Source organism: Taeniopygia guttata, chromosome 2 (assembly GCF_048771995.1).
Source record: "Taeniopygia guttata chromosome 2, bTaeGut7.mat, whole genome shotgun sequence".
NCBI lineage: Eukaryota > Metazoa > Chordata > Aves > Passeriformes > Estrildidae > Taeniopygia > Taeniopygia guttata.
In genome coordinates, this window is record NC_133026.1 from 33,734,304 (window position 1) to 33,757,281 (window position 22,978).

General features: G+C 45.7%; 4 protein-coding genes and 2 long non-coding RNA genes across 7 annotated transcripts in view; 2 read left to right on the top strand and 4 right to left on the bottom strand.

Annotated features, from left to right (window-relative positions):
* The window catches only part of HOXA3 (homeobox A3), a 33,888-nt gene extending 27,860 nt beyond the window's left edge, over positions 1-6,028 (bottom strand). Inside the window, exon 1 of the mRNA XM_072925658.1 lies at positions 5,103-6,028. The gene's annotated coding sequence lies outside the window, so the exon portion shown is untranslated. The remainder of the gene's footprint in view (positions 1-5,102) is intronic.
* Positions 845-19,639, top strand: LOC140682628 (uncharacterized). Its single transcript, XR_012054557.1, has 2 exons — positions 845-1,154; positions 17,111-19,639. It is a non-coding gene; the product is annotated as an uncharacterized lncRNA (long non-coding RNA).
* HOXA5 (homeobox A5) lies at positions 6,121-8,955 on the bottom strand. The gene is made up of 2 exons (XM_012571647.5): positions 8,212-8,955; positions 6,121-7,217 (listed from the first exon to the last, which is right to left on the bottom strand). Exons 1-2 carry the CDS (start codon positions 8,771-8,773, stop codon positions 6,967-6,969), a joined length of 813 nt encoding a protein of 270 aa, XP_012427101.2. The 5' UTR covers positions 8,774-8,955; the 3' UTR covers positions 6,121-6,966.
* HOXA6 (homeobox A6) lies at positions 9,606-17,194 on the bottom strand. 2 transcript variants are annotated; one of them, XM_072925661.1, is made up of 3 exons: positions 17,104-17,194; positions 12,476-12,731; positions 9,606-11,166 (listed from the first exon to the last, which is right to left on the bottom strand). In XM_072925661.1, exons 2-3 carry the CDS (start codon positions 12,498-12,500, stop codon positions 10,907-10,909), a joined length of 285 nt encoding a protein of 94 aa, XP_072781762.1. In that variant the 5' UTR covers positions 12,501-12,731; positions 17,104-17,194; the 3' UTR covers positions 9,606-10,906. The 2 variants fall into 2 exon arrangements, with proteins under 2 accessions (XP_072781762.1, XP_002194920.1); XM_002194884.6 differs by lacking the exon at positions 17,104-17,194 and having other exon boundaries at positions 12,476-13,016.
* On the top strand, positions 13,144-15,019 carry LOC121469447 (uncharacterized). The gene is made up of 3 exons (XR_012054556.1): positions 13,144-13,321; positions 13,635-13,746; positions 14,577-15,019. It is a non-coding gene; the product is annotated as an uncharacterized lncRNA (long non-coding RNA).
* On the bottom strand, positions 18,392-21,773 carry HOXA7 (homeobox A7). Its single transcript, XM_002194765.7, has 2 exons — positions 21,233-21,773; positions 18,392-20,194 (listed from the first exon to the last, which is right to left on the bottom strand). The coding sequence occupies exons 1-2, from the start codon at positions 21,606-21,608 to the stop codon at positions 19,911-19,913; spliced, it is 660 nt and encodes a 219-aa protein (XP_002194801.1). The 5' UTR covers positions 21,609-21,773; the 3' UTR covers positions 18,392-19,910.
* Between the last annotated feature and the right edge of the window lie 1,205 nt (positions 21,774-22,978).

Sequence of the window (22,978 nt, forward strand, 5' to 3'; positions counted from 1 at the left end):
GAATCTCTCCGCGCTAAGAAATTCCACTAAACTTTTTCTTGGAAGGGTGAAGAGGGGTGGGTGGCGAGAGGAAAAACAACGCGTCCTACTCCCAATTTCGCTGGGAACTGTCGCCTTGGGTAATTCCAGAAGCCTGTGAGAACCCTCCAAATCACGGAGAGGCGCAGGGAGCCAGCTTCTCCGTAATATTTTCCATGGGTATCGCAACACAGCTCTACCGCTCCGCATTTTAAACGAGCTGCTTCGGACCAAACATATAGCCCGTATTATCTCCGGCATGTCCTGTTTAAGCACAGTTTAGCGGTCGCTACAGAAATGAGAGCAAAAACAAAGACGCGGCTAGGATCGATACACGCGTTAATAGCTTCGCTCCTATCTTATCTTCCTGCCATTTTGCAAAGTGAGAAGGCTTAACATTAAACCTCTTAGAGCAGGTTATTATATAATAAACAAGGGTGAGGCATTTTGCTACCTGACTTTTGGAGGAGTCAACATCTGTGGCTTCTGCGGGGGTAACACGCGTGTTTACCTGCCGCGGCTGAACCCGAGATATTCAGACACAAATGTGGCTGATAATTCAAGATGAAATACAACGTGTATTACTCTTGAAAAGAGGAATTTTCTATCCTTTCCTTGGTAATTGAGGTCATTCAGCCAGTAGGGTTCACCTGGAGTCCATACTGTGATACACACGTAACTCAAAGCTATTTTATCTTTTGTGCTGATAGTCAAGATCTCGGCTATAACATTGACATCAAACTCTGTCTGGGCGAATGACTAAGAGTGGTGCAAAACGTAAACTTTTGACCCTCAACTTTTTGACCTGCAGTTGTAACGCCCTTAACCACAAAGATATACAAAAGCTATGCAGCTTCTTTTAGGAGTAAGAGACTCGCACTGTTTGTTTCAATACTTCTGCTTGTTTCCCCCAGCTTTCTGAGGGCGCTCTTTTTTTGTTGTTGTTGTTGCTTTTTTTTTTTTTCCTGCTGAGAAATCGGATACTTTTGCACTTTTAATTTTTTTTTTTTCCTTTTCCTTAATCTCTCAGCTTTGTAAAATGCTGTTAGATCAGTTTGCACAGCCTTTCGGCAGCGTTGGAGGAAAGCCTGTTACTCAAAGGCGCTATATGGTTACAATTGCAGGTGAAATGCTGGGTAAGTTCTGGGCGTGAGGTTGGAAGGAATGGAGCGACGAGCTTTGGGGGAAAAGCTGCAGCTCTCTGCTGAAGCGTTTTAGTCATTTCTCCTTGATTTAAACATAAAGAAACAAGTCTAATTGTTTGCGAAGCCTTGTCTAGGCAAACGAGTTGACTGTGAACTTGGTCTAAAGCGAGCTCTGCTGGTGATTCCTAGGGTGTGCAGATTTATCTTTTCTGCATTTACTTAACCTGGCAGTGAACTGCACGGGCTGCCATTTATTATCTGGAGACAGACTTCACCTCAAGCAAGGACTGTTCCACAAAATTGCAATAATTACCCAATAACCTTCATAGCAAATATTATTATTGAAAATACACTTTTTGGGGGGGGAGGGGATATAGAAAAGATTCCTTTTGCATGTTATAAGGCAAAATCCATGCAAATTTTACACGATCTCTGTGTCAGATTTGAAATTGTTTGTGCGCATAGCTACAGGAACATGTGACCGGGGTGGTCCATGAGTATTTGCCTTACAGAGAGACATTAGTGAAGATGCTTTAATTTGAAAGGGATAATATTTTCAAAGATGACCAGAAGACTGTGGGAACTGTGGTTTTCTGCTCTAGCCAGTAACCCTAGCTTCAAATCGGGGAGATTTGAAGGGCAGAAGGAGAAACGACTAAGAAAGCCAACGACATCTTAACTTGGTCAGGATATTTACTTGTGTCTGCATTAAATGCGTCAAATCTATATTTACAGGGAGGGAAAATGCATTGCTCCCGTATTCAGCATTAGAAATCGAAAACTCCTGATCCCCCCCGCCCCCATGATCAGTTCTATTCAATTTCCCATGGAGCAAATTGAAAACTCCTCTATTGTCACCTTTACACAGATACACACATATTAAATGTAAGGAAATGGCAGAATAATTATTTCCCTGTTCTGAAATTGGGGCGTTTACATGATTTAGACAAGGCTACAGAGCAGTAATTTACGGATGACTTTCCATTGGATTGTTACACTCCTGGTTTAGCGAAAGTTAAGTCTTGCAAAGTCACCAGTTCCACACATTAAGAGAGGTGCCTAATCTTTAATTGGTTTTACACTTAGGCATGAGACGCTACATGCAAGTATTTCTTTCAAAGGATTAAGTAAACTGTATTTCAAAACGCAGAACGCAACTTGCCATTCGTAAAATAGAGAAAACTTGCGCTTACTAATTTCCCAAACTCATCAGAAAAATAACGTGTGCTGATAAAACCTCTCTCCTGATTCCCAGGGACAATTTCCCATGACATTTTCCCTCGGAAAACAATTCGGACCTGCGACTATTCTCGCAGAGTTCGGCAGTCTGGGCTCGTTTGAATTTCAAATTTCAAAGCGTATTAGGAAATCTGAATGCATTTCTGTGTTTAAATGGTTTCAACTGTGATGCTTAAGACAAGGCAGGGCCAGAAACAAGGTGAAGTTGTCATTTCTAGCTAACTTTTTTTTTGTTTCTAGTGTTTCTTGCAGTTCATATGCTTCTGGACTTAGGGATATTTTTCTTTTCCCTAGCTCTTGAACGACTGTACATTGTTTTGTGTGGGATATGGTCCAGAAGCCACATACAAAAATGTGGAAAATACACAGTAGCAAATCTTTTCACTCTAAGCAATGAAAAATTACGATCCAAGATGATATCCAGGATCCTAAAATATTAGTCCAACGGGTGTCCATGCGTGCTTGTATATTAGCCAGTTAATTCAAATAGCGCAGTATTGTTGAATACTGAGTAATCATGAGCTGTTTGCGTCTAGTACAATTCCTTTCTACAAGTAAAGGGTTTTCCTTGGAAAAGGACCTATATATAAAGGAAGACCAAACTTTTAAGGGTTTTTCATGCCTTGCCTCAAACTATAAAATTTTATGGCATATCGTATAATATAATACACGCCTATCATATACAACTTTCTGATATCCCTATTGACAAAAATGTGTCAACTAGAGTCCCATAAAATCTGCAGCTGTTTATGAGAAAATTATTTTCAAATGTGCATTTGGATATGCTATTTTAAAACCTTTCTCATTTTTTTAATATGAAATATATGCAGATGTGTTTGTTTAGTGCTGATAGGAAGGATCGACAGACACAAAGGCATCAGACTCTATCTTCTGCAAGGGTTGACTTAAAATATTAAATATTTTTAAAGCTGAGCTCTTTGGGAAGAACCTTCCTTAGATACTACAATTTCTTTAAAGACAGATAAAAATAAGAATCAGTCAGCAATATGAAGACCTTGCAGAGGTACAAGACAACCTCAGCCTCCTAAAATCCTGCGCCTTTCTCCCATTTTTGCTCACAGTAGCCAAACCACCTTAAACCACAGCACTCAAATGGCACAGTACTGGTGAAATAAAACAAAGCCCATCTCTCACATCAAACCATTCAATTCTTTTGCAAACCTGACTTTATGACTCATAAAAGAAAACAATGCAATCTGCTGAATCAATGTTACTCCAAACCTGTGCAGAGAAAGATACTCACAGCTAGTTTGGATAGGTAGGTAGGTAGGTAGGTAGGTAGGTAGACAGACAGATAGATAGATAGATAGATAGATAGATAGATAGATAGATAGATAGATAATAGGCAATTCTCAGAAATCTGTAGCCCTGACTAGTCTGTTTATAACCCCTAGATCACTCGCCAAAGTAACAGCTCTGAGGATAAGGATCAGGCCTTAATGCTACCCAGAGAAAGACAGAGTTCCTTTCACCCTTTCATTCAAGTCCTGGAAATTCAAAGACTGAAGTTAAATCCGGCCATAAAGTTTATTGCTGAGTAATCACACTCTAGTGAGAACAGTCCACTTAAATAAAAAGAATGTTGAAGTAAACACGCAGCTGGGGCCTACCCCACAATGGCAGCCAGCAATATAAGGCAGAAAGGGAGAGAGCAGAGCTAGGGGGATATTTACAATCTTCAATAAACCAAGCCCGTATTTCATAATTTGCAGCACTCTAATGACCTGTAGTCTCTTGTATTAATGCTACAAGTTACAGTCAATTGGTTCGCTTAAAAAAAAAAAAAAAAAAAAAAAGGAAGTCACAGGAACATATATATGTGTACACACGTACACACCCTTTGTGTACATGAATAGACCAATATTAGACACGTATACGCATCTGCACGGTTTTAGACAGAGGTACAAACTGATTTGTACATGCAGGCACACATGCATATAATTTAAATACATTTATATTTATGCAGTTACTTATAGAATCAGGAAAAAGTTATAGCAACATTATAAATGCACATCCCCAAAACACACTATGCACTCGCAGATGTACATATACACATAGCTAAAGCTTTCTGCACAACCCAATGCAAAAAATATGTATCTAAGCACTCCAGTACACTCTGTGCCATTTTAATACTGGCTCTGATGCGCAACATATTTCACCAATCCAAAGATTATTACCATATCATCACGCCTCCAACTCTATCATGCCTACATAAGATACTGCCCAGATAATATGTAGCTCAATCTATTTTGTTCCCCCCTTTTTTTAATCGCCTGCAGTAACTACTCTTTGCTAAACAAAACCTCTCCAAACTTGGAGAGTCTATTGGAGCAAAGGAAGTAATTATCTTCTGCGGTAGTCAAAGTGATTAAAGCTAGGCCCCAAAATCCATCTCTGCCAAAGTCGCTTATTGTGGTTTACTTTGATTTGATCGTTAAAATAGAGAGCTAGCTGCTGCGAGTGAAGAGATAGGGGGGAGGTATTTGCAGCACAACCTGGATCATTAGTGCTTGATCCTGCCTCTCGGGCTCGGTGGGACCGTCCTGAAAACCTCCAGGCGGAGAGGAAGGGAAAGAGAAAGAGAAAGAAAGAGAGAGGCGAGAGGCAGCGAGAGCGAGCAGGAGCCTCGGCTTCCCCACTGTACAAATAAACTTTAAGGAACTTGTGCACAAAACTTACCTTTGACTTGCAAGGAGCCATTTTTCACATAGTACTGAGAACTTGTGGTTTGGATACTTCTGTCCCTAAACCTGACAATTTGAATGGCCAGGAGGCACACGTAGCCTGCAAAAGAGTCAAATGAAGTCCAGCGTCAGTGAGATTATATGTTATGTGGTATATAATGTTGGATGTCAACTCCCCAAAACCATAAAACTTACTTTAATGGCACCACGTGACTTTTTATAGCCAGTGAGCCTATCTGTCTGTGCTATGGATGATTTTACGATCTAATTCATAGACAAAACCCTATTCATTTGGCACCCAAATGTCATATAGCCGGAACTGGGGCTTATAAAGTTTACTGTTTTATAACTTTTAAGGGAAGGCATCAATGTAGCCAGTCAGTAAATGTGCAAATCTTTAGTTGCTCTTAGAAGCTCAGAAGAGTTAACCATTCAAGCTCTGATGGGGTAAGTAACATTACATTTATAGCAAACTAATTCTAGTGAAGAAAACCAAAAATCTTTAAAGGGTGAAGAGTGGAAATGTGGCTAGAGAGGATTACTAATAGGCACAGAGAGCTTGGACATGGCTGTCCTAAAATATACTTAATGAAACCACAGGAGAAATTCTAGAGTGATGCAAACACACCCTGGAGCTCGCAGCGTATTTTAACAAAGCACATGTTTTGGGGTTTGGGTTGTGGTTTGGTTTTTTTTTTTTTGTGTTTGGTTTTTTTTTTTTTTTTAATTTAACCATCAGCAAACAGTTAACAGTTGATTCAGCCACAAAGGGTGTTGATTGTGGTCCTGCGATGCAGCTTTCCACCTAGCGAGAAACAAGCAAGGAAGAACTTATGGTCAAACTTTCAATTAAAAATACCGGTAGCGGACAATTCCAGCATCCACCATTCGCAACGTGCAGCAGGAGCCAGGTAAAATATAACAAACTCTGCACGGGCTAATTTTTTTTTTCTTTTTCAGAGGCAAATCAGGAAGCACAACTTCTTGCTTTGCACAAATCAGATCACAAAAACTTTACAATAGAAAGTTTATTTTTTTGTTGATTTCCAGTCAGTTTTTTTTAAAAACAAATAATAATAATAATAATAATTAAAAAAAAAAAAAGCTGATCACAGTTTGCTCAAACAGCCAGACTTTGACTATATTTGTAACTTTGTTCACAAAAAACATACATCACAGAAGCTGCGCTTAATAAGAGCCACTTCTAAGAGTTCGTGCAAAGAGTCATATACAAAGGCACAGCAAGGACATACTGCTTGGAATCACAGTTTTCGTCACAGATTCACTATTCACTACACGTAGGACAAGTTCAGTTGATTTCATCATTTCACCTCTACAACAGCATTAATTACACAGGAATTATATAGGTAGTTTGAATAAAAATATTTTTAACAGCTTGGAGCTATACAGACATTAACACTTGACCACACATGCACAGTTAAGCAGGTTGAGTGCAACACATAACATTTGTACTAAACCGGGGGAGGGTTTCCTTTCTCTCTCTCCTTTTTTTTAAGCTTATTTTTTTTTCTTTTTGTTCTTTTTTGTTTTGTTTTGTTTTGTTTTAACAGTTACTTCAAGTAACACAGCTCGCTTCATATAAATAAGTTAAAACATCTATTATTTTTTTTCAAGACAAAGCCATTCAAGACAAAGAAATGTACGATAAAAGCAGATCTACTTATACACGCGAGAGAATGGTAATAAACAGGCTCATGATTAAAAGATGAATAAGGGCGACAAGAACAGGGTTTCTTCACAGAAGTAACACAAGGAAGTTTTAGAAAGTCAACTTAGTACTGACATGAGACGACGCAGGGTCAGCTAATACTGCTCAGTACTTTTAATTGATCAAACGCTTAGGGACGGAATGCCCCTCCTGCAGCTGCCATGCTCATACTTTTCAGCTTATTATCCTTTTTCCATTTCATTCTCCTGTTTTGGAACCAGATCTTTATTTGTCTCTCTGAGAGGCAAAGAGCATGTGCTATTTCAATCCTTCTTCTGCGGGTCAGGTATCTATTGAAGTGAAATTCCTTTTCGAGCTCCAAGGTCTGATAGCGGGTGTAAGCAGTCCGAGCCCTTTTCCCTTCTGGTCCCCCTATGTTGTCTGGAAAAGAAAAGTACATGATTTAGATTCTCAGCAGCCTCTCGGAGCCTTCGTGTCTCATTGCAGCTACCAGCAACCAGGACCGTTATTCTCAGTCCTGCTTGGTTTTGTTTCTGGTTTGGATAAACGCTCAACAAGTTTCCCCATCCAGCCCCTCTTAGGAAAGGCTTGGGGGAGGGGGATTTGGTAGTCTCGGTGAGTTTTCGCTTGGATTTGCGATTCGATTTTTTCTAATTTAATTTTTTCAGTTGGGTTTTTTTAATTTTCTTTTTTATTATTTTTTTTTAAAATAAGGTTAGTTCTCCCCCATGCCTCCTCCATATAAGCTGATTTGGAGGATGTCTCTGCTGATAGCTGGGTTTCAGAGCTGAGAGCAAAGCTGAAGCGTGCAGCCCTTTCCCACGGCTGAGCTGGGGAAGGCTCTGGGAGGCAGCGAGCCTCCGGCCGCTCTCCCAGCAGCGAGGGCAGGGCAGGTACCCGGGGCTGAAAGTTGCTTTGCTCCCCCGCACCCCTCAAGCCCTCTACGCCGAGTTTGGGGCGACTCGCCCTCCCCCCTCCCCCACGGCTTCCCAGCAGTGAAAACTGCCCTTCTCGCCCTTTCCTATTCTCTTTTTAATATGTCTAAGCAAAATAAATGGGGTCAGCCGCGCCGTTCCCACTGGAAGATCCCCCATTCAGAGGAGAGCCGGGAGCAGCCTCTGCTCCCGATCTCCCTTCGGCAAGGCTCCTTCTACTCCCCCCGCCGGCGCTGGGAGCCAGGCGGGCGGTGTTTTCGGGGCCAAGAGGGTTTTTTATCCTTTCTGGGGGGACTCGCCCAGAGAAGGGAGCGTGCTTCCCTGCGATCAGAGTTGTGGTGTGCGCGGAGACTGAGACTGCCCGCTCTCACGCCCTCCTCTCCCCCTCTCCCCGACCTTGCTCGGCGCAGCCACCCGGTTTACATTAAATCCTCCTTTTCCTCCAGAGAAATAAAGAAAGAACAGGGTATTTGCTTTACCATGACTTATGTGCAGTTTTCGCATCCAGGGGTAGATCTGGGGCTGTGAAGGCTGGGCTGTGCTTTGGTCGGTCGGGGCACTTGCCTGCTCGCTGCTTGCTGGAGTGTCTTCCTCAGTCCCAGACGAGGTGCCAACCCCGTCTCTGCTGATGTGCGTGTTGCTGCTGGAATTGGACGAAGTGCTGGTGGAGTTGGCGAGGGAGTTTTTCACCCCGTGGTGACTCTCGCTGACAGGCGAACCGGCCACGGCGGTGCAGGGCAGAGGGTCAGGGGGAGGCGAGTGGGAAGACGTCGCGGGCTGGTTGTACCTGGGCTCTGTCGAGGCAGAGGTGGTGTTGGCCGGGTAACTGCGGGGTCTCTCATTGGCACCAAAGTGAGTGGAAGCAGAGCGCCCGACGCTGAGGTCCATGCCATTGTAGCCGTATCCGTACCTGCCGGAGTGCATGCTGGCGGAGTCCCTGTATTGCTCGCTCACCGAGCTGTGATCTCCATAATTATGTAACTGGTAGTCCGGGCCATTTGGATAGCGACCGCAAAATGAGTTTACAAAATAAGAGCTCATTTGTTTTTTGATATGTGTGCTTGATTTGTGGCTCTTGGTCGTTTTGTGCGTCTATAGCACCCTTGCACAATTTATGATGAATTATGGAAATGACTGGGACATGTACTTGGTTCCCTCCTACGTAGGCACCCAAATATGGGGTACGGCTTCACATCACGTGCTTTTGTTGTCCAGTCGTAAATCCTGCCTGATGACCTCTAGAGGTAAACTCGTGCACTGGTGGGGGAGCTGGGAGGGCGCGGGCGGCCCGGGGCGCGCCTCCCGTGCGCGCCGCCGCCGCCGCCGCCCGCCCGTCCGCCGGCCTCCAGCGCCACCCGCTGGCGGCGCGGGGGATGGCGGCGGCTCCGCGGGGTCGGCCCGGGGTGACGGCCCCCGACGGCGGCGCGGAGCGGCGCGGAGAGGCGCGGAGCGGAGCGGGGCTCGCCGCCGCCGGCACCGGCGGCGAGGCTGCGGGGCTGGCGGGCATCCCACCTCCGAGCCGGTCGCCGGGGAGCTGGGTGTGCAGGGAGCGCTCCGCTTTGTGCCTGCCTTCTCCTCCGTGCAAGGCTTTTTTTACAACTGTTCGCAAATCCTATACGATCCGTTCTCGGATGCTGGCAAGGCTTATGTCCCTTCTACGTATATATATGTGTATATAATTTCCCCCACACTTATTCTCCTGCTGGAGCTTTCGAGAGGCAGCCGGGTCCTGCCGATGTGAAATGGCAGATATCTACTAAAGATAAATATCTGCAGCGTTTTTTCCAACTAGGGGGTCAGATTCCAGGCGACTTTACGGCTGCCGTTATTTCATAGCCTCTCGGAGAGAAAAAAAATCCTCTAAATGCGGTGGTAGCCATTTTGCATTATATTCTCCAGATTTGGCTTTTAAAACATTTAGAGTGGTACCCAAATGGTGCTGCCTACCAAACAAAAGAGCCTCGATGCGTATACAAGTGCATTTGTACACAGCTTCACATGCACACTCATGCACACACAATATAATATAGAGAGATGTAACATATATATTAATCAATATTTTTTTCTGCGCTTATTTTACTTTTACAAATCTCGAAGTGGAAGCATTTTATGGCAGCTATTTTTCTTCAAAGTATCAATTTATTTTTTCCAGTGCTAAGTAATGTGAATGTGAATTAAGATACCGCAGAAGCAGGAAAGAAAATCCCCAAGTTAATAAGACCTTTCTTCAAATAATAAAGAAGGAAGGAAGGAAGGAAGGAAGGAAAGAAAGAAGGAAGGAAGGAAGGAAGGAAGAGAGATAAAGGGAAAAAAGATCGATCTAAGCTCACGAAACCCCAAGAAATGTAGTCCATAATTCAAAGCCCCTTCAGTGCAGAGCTGAGCTCACCAAAACCTTAGCGTAAGCTCAACGGGAACCACAGAAAATTGCCCGCTTCGAATACTCTTCCCTTGCTTCCCCTGAAGTTTAACGCCGAGCTTTTACTTTAATACTATAGTGCAGACTAAGCAGTTTAGCGGCATTTAAAAAAAAAAATCTCCCTGCAATTCATCTTCGCTCTAACTGAAAGTTTATACACAGGGATTTATACAACATTTTCTAAAAGAAATTTTCTTCCTTTTGCTATTTAAATATCTTATACATAATTAAGACTTTTTTTCTCCCCTGCGGATCATAAACTCCCAAACACAGAATAGCGAGGTGGCCCGCCGTAACGGGAGCTAGCAAAAACATAAACCGAACATTTTCTAAAATCTCTTGTCTTTCCACAACATAAGCATTTCTAATCTAAAAAAAAAAAAATTATAAAAAATAATTTGCTTTTCTCACACAAACACACCAGGGACACCCACCCACTTACCCACTTGAGATGCTAATCTCAAACATTTAAAATTCTGGGCCAATTCTCTAATGCTTTGACCGACGCCATATACGCTTTAGGAAGGTGGTTACATACATACATGCCTGTAGCTCGAAAGCTGGGGCTTCCACATATATTAGAGTAAGTCACAGATGATTGCAAATATACATCTTTTAACCAAGCCTTTTGGGGATTAATAGACTGTGACAAACCTATAGGATTTCAGTAGCAGAAGGAACACAAGCTAAATAATAATAATAGTAATAGTAGTAAGCACTAAAGAAAGGCCTGGTAGCGTTTATTAAACGTGGTTCTACTCCCCTGACTTTTCCTCTGTTTCTTCGCTGCTGGGCTGTGTGGAATTTATGAATTTGTTTTCCTTTTTCCATTTCATCCGCCTGTTTTGAAACCATATTTTAATCTGGCGTTCAGTAAGGCAGAGAGCGTTTGCAATCTCAATACGTCGTCTTCGGGTTAAGTATCTGTTAAAATGAAATTCCTTCTCTAACTCTAGCGTTTGGTATCTGGTGTAAGTTTGCCTCCCTCGTCTCCCATGTGTTCCATATACTGTACCTGTAGAAGTAAAGACAAAACGATCGCATTGGACAGGGCCCAGTGATTTCAGACCAGAAAGAGCGATTAGTATATTCTGCCCCCTTTTGCAGGCACAATCACGGGGAGTGGGGGAAGCTGCTCTGGTTTCCTGAAGGCTTTTTTTTTTTTTTTTTTTAATTCTCTCTTTTCCTTTTCTCCTGCTTGACGAGCTGTAAATGCAGATGTGCAGTGTGCTTACGGTGGCGGGGTAAGTGGGCTACAAAGAGGCTTTAAGGTGGACCTAGGGAAGGTGCAGGAGGTAGCACGGTGCGAGTCGCTGAGCAGAGGCTGCTCCGTGCGCGCTGGGAGCCTGTGCGCACACACAGGCACAGGCACACGTGTGCTATCCAGGAAGCCTCACGCATGTGTCTGTGCGTGTGTGTAAGTACGCACATGTGGCTGTGTTGACACAAACACACAGCCATTGCCATGGCTGGCACTACAGAAGTATAATTATAGACATGAGCTAAAGATCATAGAAGAGCGTTTTGCCATTGGCTCCGGAATTTATTGCTCTTGAATGCAAAGCAGCATCGGAATGGTCTTGCTAAAAGTTTAATTTTCAAAAAAAGGAGTGAGACCTACCCTGCAGCAAACATAAACTCGGGAGGATGGGAGAGAAGGCGAGTCATTAGCAAACACTTGAAGTAAACGTTTAAATTTGGGATTATAAAAATAAATGTCACCCCAGTACAACCCTCCCACTCCACCCCCAACCCCCCCATTCCCCCAGCACCACTCCTGTACAGAATAGTTCAATTATGTGAAGTTCACTCCTAAGTCTGAAAAAATTCGCGATGCCATGGAAGTGCGCCCACGGCCCCAGAAACGTGCTCTCAATATCCAATACTCACAGGCTAATGAGCTGGGGGAGGGGGGCGAGTTGGAATGTACCACAAATGCTTTGGATCCTCAGTACAGAGGGCATATTCCATGCATCGCTCTCTGACAACGAAGAAGCAGAGCAGAGGCTTTGGGATGGCTTTAAGAGATTGATAAAAGTACTTTGTTCCTTTTAATTTTTTTCGCCCTACTTTCCAAGGATTGCCCTGTAACTTTCACCAGTAAACCTATATACTGGGATTTTGGCCACCATTCCCTGTGTACCAACGTGCCAGGTCTAAACCTGCGAAGGTTTCATGTTACATATTGCTCTGCAGGAGCCGTGTTTCTCCAGAAATCTGGATTTTATCTAGCAAAAAAAAAAAAAAAAAAAAAAAAAAAGAGAAAAAAAGAAACTTTTCCTTTTCCTCCCCTCTCCGCCCTTGACTGCACCGAGATGCCTTACCAGCGCAGGAGTTCATCCGCTGCATCCAGGGGTAAACAGGGCTCGTGTACTTCCGGTCGGTGCCTTCGTCATTTATAATTTTGGCTTGGCCGCCGCTGGTTTTGTACTGTTGATCGGGAGAAAAGTGCAGGTAGTCCCCGGGCCCCCTCTGTTTGCCACTGCCGGAAGGAGAGGCGCTACTAATGTCCTTGTCCGAATAAAAACAAGAGGCTCCGTACTCATAGGAAGCCCGACTGCAAGCAATGACGGTGTTGGACTGTTGGTAGAAACAAGGTGAGGTGTAAGTCTTGTCCTGCAGGCTGCTTGCCCCGTACGAAGCCGGAAAATGCCTGAGAGCATCATAGCCCGCCGGGTACAGGGGGATCTGCCCGAGGAAGGAGTCCTGGCCTCCGGGCAGGCTCCCCGGGAAAGTGGGATTCACAAAATAGGAACTCATTTGCTCTCCCCCTCTCCCGGACCGTGATTTGTTGTGTATTAGTACATCTGGCGATAACTATTAGGAGTCATCGAAGTGGTTTGTTTCTGGATGGCCGAGCGCCAAAAGCGACAGCAGAAAATAGGAGCAGCTGACGGCGGGGCGGCCAATGGGAGAGCGCGCGGCGCCCGCTCCCCCGGGGCCGCCGCCACCGCGCCGCCAACTTACCGGCAGCCCCGGCCCCGCCGCGCCGCCCCGCGCCCCCCGCACCGCGCCGCGCAGCCCGCGGGACCGGCCGCGCCCCCGCCGCGGCACCGCCCCTGCGCGGGAAAATAATCCAATAATAATAACAACAGCAGCAGTGGCGATAATTCCCGGCAGCGCGGGCGGTGCGAGAGCGGGGAACTGGGACACCCCCGCGGCTGCTGGAGGTGTGTGGAGGGGGGCGCCCTTAAAAGTTGGAGGCCCCGCGACAAGGGAGTCGCGCAACCCCGTGGGAAGAGTGGGCGAACCGCCCCCGGCTCTCCGGCGGAGGGAAGGAGGAGGGAGGGAAGGAGACGGCAGTGGAGGATGCTGCGAAGGGAAACTTTGGAGCGGAGGGAGCACGTGAAAGGGGGAGCGGAGCGCCGCACAGCGTGGGGGGCGAGGGCGGGGGGCGGCCTCTCTCTGTTTTGCCGTCGCGATGCCTCAACTGCACCCAAGAATTTTTAAGCTATTCTAAAACGTATTTATTTATCCATTCAGCCGAAAATTGCCCTTCCTCTAAGGCTTCCCTTCGGAGCTCAGGGAGTCCGCCCCAGCGCCGAATCCAGCTTTTGTGGGAGAGCCTAACGCGTTCTGCAATGGAAGAGGTTTCGTATCTTAATGAACATGCCCATAATTAGGAGGTTGAGGCGGTGGCCTTCTGGGGAGTGGGGTTTTTGATTTGCACCAAGTGCCCGAGGAGGCCTCGGGAAGAGCCGCATGGGCTCCCGGCGCCCCCCGGCAGCTCAGATGAAGTTCCATGTGTCTCTCCTCCTCAAGACTACCCTCCTCCCGCCAGAGTAGAGCCGAGAGAATCAAACATTCAAATTCAAAAACCAGCCAGCAGGACTATTCCTAATTAATACAACCCCTCTAATGAGTCAGCAGAAGCCAATCGGTTTCGTTGTTGCTCCGAATAATTTGATTAAACGTGGATTTGTGTCTTTAAGAGGGGAAGAACAATACACGAAACAAACATTTCCACCTTCATTTTTCAATATGGCAGTTACCCCATAGCGGAAATATAATTCTTGGCCCAGGGCTCGGACAGTAACTGTTCTGATGAAATTCGCTGATGCGGGTTTAATTCAGCCGTAACCCTGCAGTTCCTGCAGATAACATAAGGTTGTCCATTCCAATATGTGTTTACTCATAATCCGTGCCCATTACAACAGATTGAATAGCCTAATTTTAAACGCGCTCTGTCACGTAAAGTGACATTCGTACGAGCACCGTTTCCTAAAGCAGCTTTCAAAGGAGAGTTTTGTTGTTGTTGGGAGACTATTTGTCTCATTTCCGGGGGCAGATTACGATACCTATAAAACAGTAGTAAGTTAAAACATCGCTCCACAATAGTTTGTATTGTTTGCAGTCTCAGCTGGACTTTCACATTCAGATGTTGATTGCCTTCGGGTTTTTTTTCAACTTCCTTAACCTCTTCAGCCCAGCTAATCAACAAACACACCTGGCAGAATTACAGCTCACTAACTGCGTGCTTTGAGAGGTCATTTCAGAAACATGTATTTCCTGAAAAGCAGATTTCTCCGGGAAAATAAGGGGTTTTCTACTCAGTGAGAACAGACTTTTAAAAGGAGGAAATACCAGCAAGCAAGCACTCATACACAGCATGCTAAATGCGAAAAGGCTTTTAAAAGAGCACATTTTCGCCAGTTTAAGTCAGAACGAAAACGCACCATGAAAAAAAGGATACTCAGGACAAACCAACCCCACCGGCCTTACTTCCAAAAAGTTGTGGGCAGACGATCTTTTGTTTGAATCCATCACACAAAAACCAAAATAAAATTAAAAATAAAAATTGCTCCAGGCTTAGTTATATTTACATTTTGTAGCATGGGTTACAGTCTAATTCCGGGGCCCCCCCTCATTTTTTCCTGTTTCTTTATCGTTTTTCAAGTTACTGTTTGTGTCCAAACCAAGTAGTGAAAGCCTGACCGCAGGCAGCGAAAATATTTATTTGTCGATCCCATAGTACGAAAAGGAATGAAATCTGAACGTTTGCCTGACTGGGTCGTGTTCGAGCAGTTACAGTGACAGCCAAACAATCTGCACCGCAATCTCTGCTTCAGTCACATTCAGGCGTCCTTTCCGCTCCTCCCCCTACCCCAGAAAACCCCGAATCACAACAATCTGCTGCCCCCCAAGTCTGCCGAGGAAATGTCCTGCCTGGACACATTTCACAGCAGTTTTCCTTCACCGTTCGCGCCCCCACTCTGAAAAGCAGAAAGAAAGCCAGTCGCTGCATTTTGCCACCGCAACAGAGTCACACTTTGCGATACCTGTGTATTTCATACCCGGTTTATTTGTTTTCCTAATTCCACGCACCCAGCACCACCACTACAGAACATTTCGCCTTCCTCCTCCCGCCGAAAACGTGTCCGCGACCCCAGACACTTTCGGATACAGGTGCGGGAGTACTTATCCTCTTAAGCTTAAAAGCCTCCTTCTCTTCGTATATAAAACCACTTTCAAATAATTCTCGCGCTCACCAGCGTCATCAAAACCAACCTTTAACTAATAGCTCCTAATCCAAACAGTTTGGGCAAGGCGGACCGTTGTTTAGACTGGCGGGGTACAGAGAGCCTGGCTGGGGGGATGCGAGCGGGTCCTCCCCAGCCGGCTCCCACCGTGGTAACTTGCAGTTGACACACACCGAGGTAGAATCGAAGGGGAAGGGGAGTGGGCAGAGCCGGTCCTGCCGGAATATTTTGCCCGGGGCCGAGCTCCGATACTAGCACAGAAAAAAAAAAAAGTAGGCCGCGTTATATATTTTTTTTCCTCTCGGTCTTTTATTTGGGCTCCCCCGAGCAGCGCAGGCTGCCAGCGCTGCTGTTCCAGGGACTGTGGGGGCCGCTGCGCTCCGCGCCCGCCTCCGCCATCCCGCCACGCCGTGGCAGCACTGAGCACCCGCGACCCGCAATAAATAATCCGGCGCTCACTGCAGCTCCAGTCCGGCGGATACCGCAATGCAATGCAAATGCAGTGCTTTATCAGCCCGCCGGCGCAGGCAGAGCCGGGGCCGCCGTGTAAAGCCTTCCGAGCGGCTCTTTCACCGTGAGGAGGCGGGAGCGGAGCCGAGCGGCAGCGGAGGGGGGGTCCCGGGGGCGCCGTCCCCGGGTCCTCGCTGCCCCCCGCCGGCACACACCGCGGGGCACCGGCCCGCCGGCCGCCGCTCCCCCGCCCCAGCGCCGCACCGTAACAGTCACAACAAGGAGAGAAGGGGGGGGGAAGCTCCGTCTCCGGCGCTAAAATGGGTTTAGCCGCCGCGAAGCCCGCTCCGCGCACCCGAGGCGCGCAAGCCGCCCACGCCGCGAACCGCCGGCAAAGGACCCACGGCGGGGCAAGGGATTTATGCAGGCAGCGCTTGATCTGATAAAGAAAATCTGACACCGCGTTTGTTTTTCCCCCCATCTAGAAATAACCTTCCTCACGGACACGGCAGAGAAGCTAGGAGACATTGTGCTGTTTGGTTGTTTTTCTTTTTTTTTTTTAATGAAATACTAAAAAATAAATAATATCTAAATTTCGTCAATTGCAAATGAAATTTAAGCTAATGAGTTAATGCTGCGAATTAGTATTAAAAATTGTTTGGGGATATCACTTTTTTTTTTTTTTCCCTCGTGCTGGGAAAAAAAATCCCCTCTACTGATGCTGTAAAACTGAATTATTAGAAAATAACCTGAACGTCACAACATCCCCCTGCTTAATGCAAAAAGAAATCAGCTTAGTGAAAAAAAAAAAAAAATCCACGGCTTCCTTGCTAAATCACAGAAAATAAACATTTTATTTAGGCATATTTTTGCATGCACTGCTTAAGTTAAAATCAACTGAGCTGCAGCCATCTCTATTTCTGGCCGGTAACATTTCCATTTGGTTTAATTGCACATGTCTAATATTTAAACGTATTAAACCATTTTCCCCTGCTTACAGTAGTGTCATATACATTTCTCACCTTTTAGGTTCTGGCTCACAGGAGCCCCTGCGACTTTGACAGCTGTCGCTTTGGCTGCACAGGAGACGAATCGCCCTCCTTTTGGTGCCAGAAGAAGCAGGAAATTAGCCAGGTTGCAAGTTGAAAATCTGCCACGCCAGTGCTTTGAATCCAATATGCCACACCTTCCAGCGGGGGAACTGGAAATTGCCATCCCGGATCTGTGTTCTAGGCGGCTGCTTATGCCGAACCTCAGCACACTTTGTTCACTATTGCCTTACAAAGAACAAATGAAATGGGGATTGAAAGCCAGAGAGATCCGAAGCAGGACAGAGCTCAGCAAAAGAATGCGGCTCTATTCTCGCAAGGGAAATTATAAAAAAGTTCATGTTCACGGTTACCATCCACATGACCGACAACGACCAATGGAAAAACCGAACAACTCATAAAGTTGTATTGCAAAGTTGTAAATTTTCATAAACAACAACGGATTTATGGCCTTTTCCTCATCACTAAGAAGAGGCAGGTCTTAGAGAGGCGCCATCTTACCACAGAGGCAGCCCTGGAGTTTTTTAAAAGACCTGGACTTTGTGCTAATTTTATTAAAATTACAATTAGTGCGTTGACTAGGAACGGAGTGTAGTAGAAAAAAGGGAACTTCAGCGCAAGTAATGCTCCAGGTCTTACCTCTGTTTATCCGGCCGAATAAAAGGACTTTTCAGGTTCGATTTTTTCCCCTTTTAATTAGAAAAAAAATAAAATGTGGCAATATTACATCTCATTGACATTATGTGGTACCTGGCAAAAATAAGACGTTTTCTAAAGCGGGGCAGTTTTCCCCCATTTTCGTGCTACCGTGATGCCCCCTGGCCCCCGAAAGCCGCACACACAAACCACACATGTACCCGAACAGATCATTTACACTTGGAAGTTTCGTCTTTCACTTTCTGTTCATTACAAAATATTCTTTCACTGCATGCGATTTCGACTTGATCGCCGATCGTCTGGACTGGGGTTATGACTGCAAGAGGACACGGGTACACGGTGGAAGGAAGCTCTCCCATAAAGAAGGCTTTCTGCTTTATTAATCAACAACGCTAGGGAAAAAAATAATGAAGTCGAGATAGAGATATTGACTGATTCCTATCAATTCATCACCTTGATTTCTTTTTGGTGGTTTTTTTTTTTTTTTTTTCCCTTTCTGATTACCGGAAAAAAAAATTGTTTAGATGCTCTAATTTCTTTATTAGTCTATGTAATATATTTTTTGTTACTTCCCTCGAACTGGTTCCTTAATAAAGAAACACAATTCATTGCCAACAAGCATATTTATTTTCTGTGTAACATAAAACACATTTATCGTGGGAGATAGTTGAACACGGTATCACTTCCAAAGAGAGTTCACAGACATTTTTTTTCCCACTTCCAATACTTACACGGCATATCCAAATGTTCACAACGAACACACCGAAACACATTGTAACATACAATTTGTGAATAAATTTTAGCCAAACCTTCAAGACGGATTTATACAGAGTTCTTAACAATACATCATGCTACAAAGTTTCCAAATTAATTACATACTTCCCAATTTATTACATGATCTTACAAATGAGGTTCAAGACGAATATAAATGACAAAAAAATTACAATATCTTCTATTGTAGGAAAATTCATGGTATTACATATTAACACGTTCAGATAATCAGGACAAACAGTTTGTGAATTTTTTTTTTTAAGGTGGTTACATGAGCATTTAAATTCACTTTTCAAATAACACTTTCCGCTATATTAAGTAAGATCAACGTAGAATAAGAAAACGGCCTTTAGCAGAAGCAGCTGAAGGTAGAAGCCAAAGGGAGATATTAAACCGCTTTCTACAATATTGGCGTGTGTTTGCTTCCTCTCTCAGAATAGCAAAGAATCGAGAACAAAGATATATTGCAGCATATGGTTTTCATTTATAATTGCTTTGGAATAAATATATTATTTTAAATTTAAATATATTCAGACTTTTCAGTACCAAATTCTATACCAAAGCTATTGATGCATGCTTTACGAACGACTACACTTACATGTCTAAAAGCATTTTGCGATTCACATTAGTAATCTTGTAACATCCTTTTGACTACTAAAATACAGTATACTTTCGAAGATAGGTAGGCAGAGCAAGATACATAGGTAGGTAGTCTGGAAAATAGGTAGTACAAATAATTGCTGTAGATTGTAGTGGTTTGTGGAACATTTTCCCCCCCTTACTTGCTGTTTAACCTTTTGTTAGTGTAGCTGTTACTTATGATACTTTTCTAACAACAATTAAAAAAAAAAAAAAAGAAAACAAAAAGAGAAGTGCAGAGCTACTTATTCAAAATTAGGTAGTTTTTCTTAATGTGAGCCTAATGCACTTTTCCCCTTACACATGATTGGGACTATGGAGTCAGGTAGTTACTTCGGAAGGTCACGGCTTACTATCTGTGCAAGCAGCAGTTCTCCCACTGAAATGTCCCCTGAAGAAACCCACCCAGGTTTGGGTTAATGAAGATTAAAAAAAAACCAAACTGATTGTAAGATGCTCTTAGGAGATATTACCGAAAGGTTCGGCATAGGGCAGGTTTGGGGAATATGGGAGAGTGGAGAGAAGGCTGGAAAACCAACCCCAGAAATGTTTTCATGTTTGCAAATGCTTGCTTTCAAGATGATTACTAAAGGGAACTAATTTAATTTTTAATAAAAACAGTCTCTTTTTTTTTTTTTCTCCTTTAAAGGGAGCTTTTCCAACTGTCATGTGCACACACTATTCTAAGAGATCACTTCCTCGAGTGGGACTCCTTAGTCCTCCTCCTCTTCGTCTTCTTCCACTTTCTCGACAGAGGCTGCTGCTGACGTGGGCTCGTTGGGAGCCGGGGTGCTGGAGCTCTCCTCCTTGTGCTCCTTCTTCCACTTCATCCTCCGGTTTTGGAACCAGATTTTGATCTGCCTCTCCGTCAGGCAGAGGGCATGGGCGATCTCTATCCTTCGCCGCCGAGTCAGATAACGATTGAAGTGGAATTCCTTCTCCAGCTCCAGAGTCTGGTAGCGGGTGTAGGTCTGGCGCCCTCGCTTCCTATCTGGACCTGAAAACAGGCATACACACGGCTAGGAGTTAGACAAGAAGAGAAGTGGAAAGTTTTCTCGGCTTATTTTTTCTTATTGATGGTTTTAATAAATAAATAAATAAATACACAAACAAAAAAGTGGCCGAGCCAGAGTGAACGATCCCCTTCTTCGACTTCCACCCTACCCCCCACTTTGCCCTAACAAAGACATTTCAGCCACACGACCTGCCCTGCTCAGGCAGGGCAAAAATTAAGTTGCTCGAGACCTAGAAAAAGTGAAGAGAAAGCGTTCAGGAGAGGAGGTGGGGGAGGAAATTGCTTTTGGGAGGAGGAACTTTTCCCCCAGGCGATGTATTTCCCTAAAACCTTCCAGACTTTCACGTTTCGCAAGGGGAAATAAAAAGCTGGAAGGCTGGGCCGTATTTATTTTATTTTAATGTCGTGGGATCCCCCCACCCATCCCGCCTGGATCGTAAACAATACATAGCATTTAGCTCCAGAAGAGAGCTCTCCTTTTTCACACACACTCTCGTGCCCCAGTCCCCCCCTCCCCCCTCCGTTTTCCTGTTTAGTACATTTCTATAGATTCTTATCTCCGTGGAAAAGGCAGGGGGGACGAGAGTGGCACATCTCGGCAACGCGAGCTGGCAAAGTCCACAACACGCCGTCCCCTCGCTCCTAAACGCCTCCGTCCCCTCCGCCTCGCCCAGCGAGCGGGATTTTTTTTTCCCAACTTCGACAAGAGGGCAGGGGAGACGCTTATCCGTGGGGGCTCTGGGAGCCCGCAGCCAGCCCTCCGCTTTTTCATAGCAAACAGCGCAAATCAACTCAATGCTAAAATTCCATAGCAAATGGAGTTAAATAAATTTACGAGGCTAGAACCCATTAATTGGGCAATAAAAAGTTTTATGATACTCATTTACATACAATGCCACGGGCTTTCTACGCAATGGCGCCTCGGCTATAATTAAAACCATAAAGGCTGTGCTGACAGTAATCCTGGCGACACGCTTTGCCTGGCTGCCACGGCTCCGAGCCCTCTCCGCTCGCCCCTACCTGAAGACCTCATCCAGGGGTATATCCGGAAATTAGGCTCAGCCTGGTTGTGCAGGTTGCTTTCCTCCGCTTTCTCACAGCTGGGTTTGGTTAGCTCATTGCAGAGGACGGGAATGTTCTGATCAAAAGAGGAACAATGCAGGTTGTAGGCATCAGAGCCCAGGCTGTATCCGGAAGAGAACGGGCTTTGATATATGGTACTGTTCACATTGTACAAGCCGGGCATGGAGGAGGCGAAGGCACCCGCGCCTGGTCCATAGCCGCTTCTCTGGGAGTTGCTTGCAAAGGAGCAAGAAGTAGGCTCCGCATTTTGGAAAAGAGAAGCCCCCGCCGTATATTTGCTAAAAAGCGCATTCACATAATACGAAGAGCTCATAATTTTGACCTGTGATTTGTTGTCCGGCAGGCTTCAGTGTCGGTTTTACGAGGTAGCGTGATATATGATAACATTACACCCCCAGATTTACACCAAACCCCATTTTCTTTTGGACTGAGCTGCCCGGAGCACGTGACCGGTCATGTGACGCCGCCCGCCAATCCCCGCCCGCCTCACAGGTGGTGCCGGCCGGGGCCCGACGGCGCCCGGCCATGGACGGGCCGGGGCCCGGCAGCGCCCTCAGCCGCCGCCAGCGCCCCCGGCCGCCGCCCGCCCGGCCTCGCGGCCGCCGCACCCCGCCCGCTCGCCCACGGACCGCGGGCCGTCCGGAGAAATCACATTTGCAGGCTTTAAATATGTGTATGTATGGCTAGCTATATGCGTCAGGTCTGAGGGAGGTGGCTCGTCCCCCCCGCCCCCCCGCGTTGTTCTGGCGCAATGGCAAGGAGCAGGGAGCGGGCGGTAACTCTGCCACACGGCTGCCAGGGCACCCCTCCGCTCCCCAGCGGCTGCACAGCCTTGGAAATCGAGGCGCTTCCCAGCAGCCAGCCCCCGGGCGGGGGAAAATCACAGCCGCCCTCCCCGGGAAAAGAAAAGGAGGAAAAACCCCGAAAAAAAAAAAAAAACACCCCCCAAAAAACCCACCAAACCACCAAGCAAACAACGACATCCAACTAAACAAAAAACTCCCACCCAACAGCAGAACGCACAAAACACCCCTACCACCCACAAGAAATAATGGGGAAAAAAAAAAAAGTCTCAACTTTCTGAATGTCTCAATAAGTAAATACAGCATAACCCGAAACTCCAGAGTTGAAGAGATCGCCTGCGAATGGCTTCAAATCGCCGCCGCCTGTTTCCTGCCCGAGTTACCTTTCCGCCCCACATACCTTGCAGTCCAGAGCCTTAGGCGGCAGCGGTACGCTCGGGTGACGGGCAGAGTTGCTGCTTTTCTAAACACTGGGAACCCCAACAATGCGAATGGCTCTCCATTGAGGATGCTGCTCCGTGCCCTTCCTTTAAACGGATCGTAAAATGAGTTTCCTTCCCTCAGACGGGGAGTCCTGGTAAAGACAGCTTTTACTGCCTGCCTGTATTGCACATCATAAACTGGAAGAAGCACAATGGAATTGCCCCGGAAATTCTCCTTTCAATTATAGTTTGGTGCCCCGTGTACAAAGACTTTCTCACCAGTTAAAATTGTTGCCGATATTTCGCACGGACCCTAAACTTTATGTTTTGTAAACGTGGAGCACCCTCTCCCCCCCTGCACACCTCCAACACACACCCGCGTACCCTTTGGCACCCTTTATGTGTGGTTATTGCAGCCCCATGAACACAGGTTACTGACAGAAGCAAGTCAATTCTTG

Coding starts and splice junctions, on each gene's coding strand:
- HOXA7 (XM_002194765.7), bottom strand. CDS start 21,608: ATGAGCTCTTCGTATTATGTGAATGCGCTTTTTAGCAAATATACGGCG. Junction 20,195..21,232: donor CCCCTGGATGAGGTCTTCAG/GTAGGGGCGAGC, acceptor GCCTGTTTTCAG/GTCCAGATAGGAAGCGAGGG.
- HOXA6 (XM_002194884.6), bottom strand. CDS start 12,911: ATGAGTTCCTATTTTGTGAATCCCACTTTCCCGGGGAGCCTGCCCGGA. Junction 11,167..12,475: donor GCGGATGAACTCCTGCGCTG/GTAAGGCATCTC, acceptor TTACTTCTACAG/GTACAGTATATGGAACACAT.
- HOXA5 (XM_012571647.5), bottom strand. CDS start 8,773: ATGAGCTCTTATTTTGTAAACTCATTTTGCGGTCGCTATCCAAATGGC. Junction 7,218..8,211: donor AAAACTGCACATAAGTCATG/GTAAAGCAAATA, acceptor TTTCTTTTCCAG/ACAACATAGGGGGACCAGAA.